This window comes from Trypanosoma grayi, assembly GCF_000691245.1.
Source record: "Trypanosoma grayi strain ANR4 Tgr_1065_V1, whole genome shotgun sequence".
NCBI classification, from domain to species: domain Eukaryota; phylum Euglenozoa; class Kinetoplastea; order Trypanosomatida; family Trypanosomatidae; genus Trypanosoma; species Trypanosoma grayi.
Window position 1 is genome coordinate 1 of NW_008826684.1, and position 5505 is coordinate 5505.

At 56.6% G+C, this 5505-nt stretch overlaps 5 protein-coding genes across 5 annotated transcripts; all 5 read right to left on the reverse strand.

Annotated features, from left to right (window-relative positions):
* Positions 1-337, reverse strand: DQ04_10651000 (hypothetical protein; the record flags this gene model as incomplete). Its single annotated transcript, XM_009316316.1, has 1 exon — positions 1-337. A coding segment is annotated over one exon (337 nt), but the record flags the coding sequence as incomplete, so codon positions are not given.
* Positions 338-590: 253 nt separating this feature from the next.
* On the reverse strand, positions 591-1751 carry DQ04_10651010 (abhydrolase domain-containing protein 11; the record flags this gene model as incomplete). Its single annotated transcript, XM_009316317.1, has 1 exon — positions 591-1751. One exon carries the CDS (start codon positions 1749-1751, stop codon positions 591-593), a length of 1161 nt encoding a protein of 386 aa, XP_009314592.1.
* Positions 1752-2123: 372 nt separating this feature from the next.
* On the reverse strand, positions 2124-2588 carry DQ04_10651020 (calmodulin; the record flags this gene model as incomplete). Its single annotated transcript, XM_009316318.1, has 1 exon — positions 2124-2588. One exon carries the CDS (start codon positions 2586-2588, stop codon positions 2124-2126), a length of 465 nt encoding a protein of 154 aa, XP_009314593.1.
* Positions 2589-2882: 294 nt separating this feature from the next.
* On the reverse strand, positions 2883-4400 carry DQ04_10651030 (hypothetical protein; the record flags this gene model as incomplete). The annotated part of the gene is made up of 1 exon (XM_009316319.1): positions 2883-4400. One exon carries the CDS (start codon positions 4398-4400, stop codon positions 2883-2885), a length of 1518 nt encoding a protein of 505 aa, XP_009314594.1.
* Positions 4401-4917: 517 nt separating this feature from the next.
* DQ04_10651040 (outer arm dynein-like) lies at positions 4918-5271 on the reverse strand (the record flags this gene model as incomplete). Its single annotated transcript, XM_009316320.1, has 1 exon — positions 4918-5271. The coding sequence occupies one exon, from the start codon at positions 5269-5271 to the stop codon at positions 4918-4920; it is 354 nt and encodes a 117-aa protein (XP_009314595.1).
* Between the last annotated feature and the right edge of the window lie 234 nt (positions 5272-5505).

Below are 5505 nucleotides of genomic sequence, written 5' to 3' on the forward strand. Positions count from 1 at the left end.
CACCACCACCACCACCACCACCGTCGGACTGCGCGGCCGCCCGCTGCTGCTTGCGCACCCGCACGGTGCCGTCCACCGGGTCGTACACCACGTCGTGCACGTGGGAGTGCCGCAGCTCGTGCAGCACCCGCGACTCGTCCACGCCGAGGATGCGTGCAAGCTGGTCGACGGAGAAAACGGCGTCGGTGCTGTACATGAGCTCGAGGAGCCGATTGCGGACGTGAATGATCCCCGCGTCCGACTCACTGTCCGTCATGGCTGGTGGTGCGGCACCGTAAGAAGGATTGTTGACTGCGCACTTCTCCTCGCAGTCACACACACACACACAAAGGCGCATGGAAATACAAACGCCGAGCACACAGAAGCAGATGGAGAAGGAGAAGGAGGCACCATGCGAAAACACATCGTTACGGTGAATAAACAGCAAACACCTCTTAGCGCTTGTCAATCACCCCACCGCGGGGGTAGCATATAACCGTTAGCGCAAACACATCCGTCCGCAAACGCAAGCCATTATTCAAGAACGAACGAAAAAACAACAACAACAGAAGAAATGATCCACAGAACGCCACCACCACCACCATCATTCCTCAGAGATGTTTCGCGATAAATGGTGCAACCGCCGTAATGAATTCTGGCAATTTCTCGTAGTGGACGAAGTGACCAGAGCCCGCCACCTCAGCCTGTGTGGCGTTCGCAAAAAAGAGATCAATCATCTTGCGGTCTGCAGTGTTGTTGTACGGTGACTTCTCTCCGAACACAAAGAGCGTCGGCAGCGTGCACCGCTCCGGGCCCACCATGCTGGTGTTGCCATTGGGCGCATGCTGCGCCCTCCTCTCGTCGGCATTGACGTACCACTGCCACAAGCCGGACTCCATTTTTCTGTAGTCCGCGCGCAGCACGGGGAGGTTGCAGCGCCACTTCGCCTCCCCCGTCTTCGAGTTCAGGCGGAGGTTTGTCAGAATAAAATCCCGCATGTCCTTGTCTCGCACACCCGCGCGTTCCAGTGCAGCGCCGCCATCACTAAAGCTGTGCACGTGCGACAAGTCTACCGCAGTCATGGCGTCAAGCGTTGCAGCCACACTGTCGGACGCCTCCCGCCCCGTCCCAAGTCGCGTCGTCGGTGCAATGTCGACAATGACAGCAGCCTTCACGCGGGGAATTTTCCGCGTTTTTTGCTGCTCCCTCGACGATGCAACAGAGTTGCCACCGCAGCAGTAAAGCACGTCCAAGAGCGGCTGCTGCGGAGGGAAGCCCATGGCTTGGTTGGCAGAACGCATTTCCTNTGCGTAGCTCTGCTCGTCGCTCCATCCGTAGTACTCGCCCTGCTCGCAGCGGGCCTGCAGCTCCTCCGCGCTGGGCAGCAGCAGCGCCGCCTCGTTGGTGCGGCGCAGCATAGTTGCCATTAGCGCCAAGCCTCCCATGCTGTGGCCGATCAGCACAACACCATCGTCGTCGCTTCGCTCTTCGTCATCCTGATGCTGCTGCCCGCGCTGCATGACGAACAGCTCAAGGTCCGATGCCATCGCCGCACTTGTATGATTTGGAGCATGCGGGCTTTCCCCGTGATTGCGCATGTCAAGCATGCTGACTTCGTGCAGTTTGGGACGAATAAGCTCATGCTCCGCCAGGCGACGAGCTGCCGTCGACCAATTCGAACTGTTGCCAAGAAGGCCATGTGCAATAACGATACGCGAGGCGCATTTTCCCCACGCCCCACCGCGGACCGTTTTGTACGCCAAATTCTGCATTCAATTCGCCACGCACCCCTCTCTTGTTGTACGCCACACACTAAGATACAAGACGCAACGCGAAGGAAATAGGAGCAAACAACTGTAGGAACGTGAACTTTGTCCTTCCCAGTTGTGAGCAAACAGGGAAAATAAGGTGGTGGCATCTCAAAGGGCAAAAGAGCAGGAAGGTGGCAACTTCGCCATGGATGTTCAAACAAGAGGGGGGGGGGGGNGGGGGGGGGGGGTGTAAGGAATGATACCACAATAACAACAGAGCATATTGTTTCTACATACACAAGGGGAAAAGAACACGGAAACAACACATAGGGGTCATCTGCGATGACACACCATGCTTCCCCTCTCCTTCCTCTTGATCTCTAAGGCTCACTCTCAGGCATCGCCGCCACCCACCATGGCCACAAAGTCCAAATAGTTGATCCTGCCAGTACCGTCGGGGTCCACTGCGGCCAGGAGCCGCGCCGCCTCGTCGTGGGTGAGTTTCTCCGTGCCGTACGACACCAACGCGTGCTCGAGCACCTCCGTCGACACGTAGCCGGGCGGCATGTCCTCCGTCTCGAAGAGCTTAAACGCACTGCGCAGCTGCTCCAGTGTGTAGTCGGACTGCACACGCTTCGACATCATAGCAACGAACTCGTCAAAGTCAATGCCTTTTGCCGCGTCGGCGGCATCTGCGTCACGGAACATCTGCTCGAGCTCCTCCTCAGTGGGGCGCAGGCGCAGCGTTTCCATGAGTTTGCGCATCTCCCCCTGGGTGATGTGCCCACTGTGATTGGAGTCGACGAGATCGAACATCTCGCGAAACTCTTCCACCTCCTTCTTACTAATTGAATGCATCGTGTTGATTGTTGAGATGGTGTATCGTTTCTACCACCAAGCTGTGGGTATGTATCGTTCTTTTTTTCTGTTTGTTTCCTCCTCTTCCTCACTGCTTGTGCCCACTTCACCTCCCACCTCAGTCTGTTCCAGCCCTCCTCTTGTGAGGGATGAAGTAGCTGCGCTAGCACACTGGCGAGAGAGAACAACAACAACAGCAACAAGAGGCAATGAGCACAATGCCAGAGCCCGATGCCCACAGTCACAAGCACACACTAAAAACTAAAGCAAATAGACACAAATACGCACCCCTCCTTATTTTGTCCCACCCGTGCCCTCCCCCGACACAGCTGCTGCCATGTGCCGCAACCGCCCCAACCACGCCATGTATTCCTCCTGTTCGAGGAAGAACTGCATCTGGCACACGTACTCACAGAACTCAGCCGAGAGCCCAAGGTCGCCCTGAAGGTAATCCTGAAGGGCCTCCAGCATCTCCTTCGACAACTCACTCACACACGGCCCACCAAAGCACAACGCACGGCTGTATTCCCCGCTGGTGTCGAAGCAGTCAACCAGAAACTCGTACGCGGAGTCACACATTCCGTTGCCTGTGGCCGTACTCATTGATGACGACGAGAACGTTGGTGACGCCTTCGGGTGTTGTATTTTGTGCACGAGCGTCAGTGGATCGTCATAGCGGCGCACCGACCGAAGACGGCGCGTCGACGCGCGTTCATGACGGCGACAGCGCATCAACTCCAAAAATGTCGGCTCACCCCGCCCAAAGCATGCGTGTTCTTCCAGCGCCTGCGCCTCACGCCGCGAGAGGAGCTGGACGGAGCGAACACGCATCTCACTGTTAACGCTGGCTAGACGAAGAAACATACAGAGACCGTCCTCCTCAACCAAATGCGGTAACGACTCGAGAGGGTTGGTTGGCCCCCTCCTCTCATTACTGTTCGTACTGCCCACTGCCGATTTTCGCACGAGCACGTCGAAAGCTGACCACTCACAGATATTAACAGAGGAGTCATGTGAAGAGGGGTCGTACACGCGAAATGGGGCAAACACACGCAGCTGAACATCGGCTCTCTCTACACTTGGCTGGTCACGCGTTGTTTCCATCGCGTGCAGCACTGGGCGACGCCTAGCCCCTGCTTCGTATCCAACCACCATCCTGCTGCTGGAGGCATCGCTGGACTGAGCGGACCCGCTGGCCGCACCGCCACGCGTGTGGCCTCCCGCTCGCTTTTGCTGTTGCCGCCGCCGGTCCTCCCCCACAGACTGCAGGAACATATCATGCACGCTTTGGTATCGTCGTGTGTTCAACTCTGCAGACCGCGTGCCGCCACGCAGCGTGCACGTCATGACAAAGAAGTTTGACCCCACAGGATGCTGCACCTTCCAGCCGAGCGGCGGCAGCGGTGGGATGGCCGCTACACCGTCGCGACTGTCGCGCTCAATCTCCGCCCTAATCTCTGCCTCCGCAGCGTCGCGCAGCACGAGGCCCGCTGCGCACAAGAGCTCCGTTGCAGACTTCGAGTCATCATGCAACTGCGCACGTCGTGGCGAGGGGGCGTCGCAGAATGCCAGCGGCGATGTGGACGGCTCGTCACTCCGAGAGCCATCAGCGGCGAATACGTCATCTGAGGACGAACCGCGCCCGTCGCTCAACGAGCAGCACGCCCTGCTGACTGTAAGCAACGCCGAAGCTGCGCTGCTGGTGTTGCTGTTTTTGTTGGCATGGCACGGCCTCACCCAATGGTGCCGTCGCAGTGCGCTGCCCGCGGCCTGTTGCCCAAACGAGGAGCATCGCTGACGCCACGCGAACATCGGGGGTAAGGAAGAAAGGGACGGCGATGACCCCACCCTCCCTCTGCACACCTGTTTCACAAGAGGTAAGAAGGAAAAAAAGAGAAAAGGTTTTTTTTTTTGAGAAAGAGAGACGCAAAAAAAAAAAGGGCAAGGTGGCGCAGATCATGCGTGCTATCAATGCGTTGCCGTCTCTACCAGTCGCTGCAACAATGGCAGCGCCAGAAGTAGCTACACATGCATGGGCCGCAGCAAAGGTGCATACACCAACGAGCAGTGCGTACACAGCGGCCGCGATGGTTTCAACTCATTCTGTTGCTCCTCCTCGTCGTCTGCCCCTTTTGTCGTTTTTTTTTTTTGCTGTTCTTGTTTTTTGTTTTTTGTTTTTCCTTTACATGAAGAAGGAGTGCGTAGCCAATGCCGCAGCAGAAGGAACAAGAACAGCCGAAGCAGTTCAGCCACCGCCTTGTCACTCCCTCGGCTGGTGTTCTTGCCGCCTCACCGCCACACTGACGCTCTGCAGCTGTCCCTGCGCTGCTTAGTCCAGCTTGAGGAAGAACACCGTCACGAGGCAGTGCATCGTCTCGTTTTCAAACGGCACGTGCACGACACCGTCGAGGGTGTTGTCCCAAAGACTAATGAAACCAGTTGAGAGGCCGGCACCCGTTCGTTGCATCACAACGCAGTTAACGATGTACTTGAACGGCTTCTTGAGGTCGGCGAGATTTTTCAACACGCTCTCAATGACGTCGTCCACCCAGCCGTCCACTTTGCGCGGATTCCATGACTCCTGCGCGAACTTGCCACGCAACAGCATTGTTACCTCTTCCTGTATCATGTCGCTGTTGATCGCCACGTCCTCGTGGACCTCCTCGTGGTGCTCCACCGCCATTTTGCTTCCTTCTCCTTGTCCTCTACAGTCTATCCCTCAGTAACTCTCTCTCTCTCTCTCTACCAGTGTCTCTCAATCTCTCAATGTATATATATATATATGTGAATATATATACACACACTTTGCTTTCGCACTTCACCTTCTCCTTCCTCTGGGCGGTGTACACGTCACGACCACCGCACCGCAGCAAGCGAGACAAGGAAGAAGAAAAAAAAAAAAAAAAAAAAACCCCAA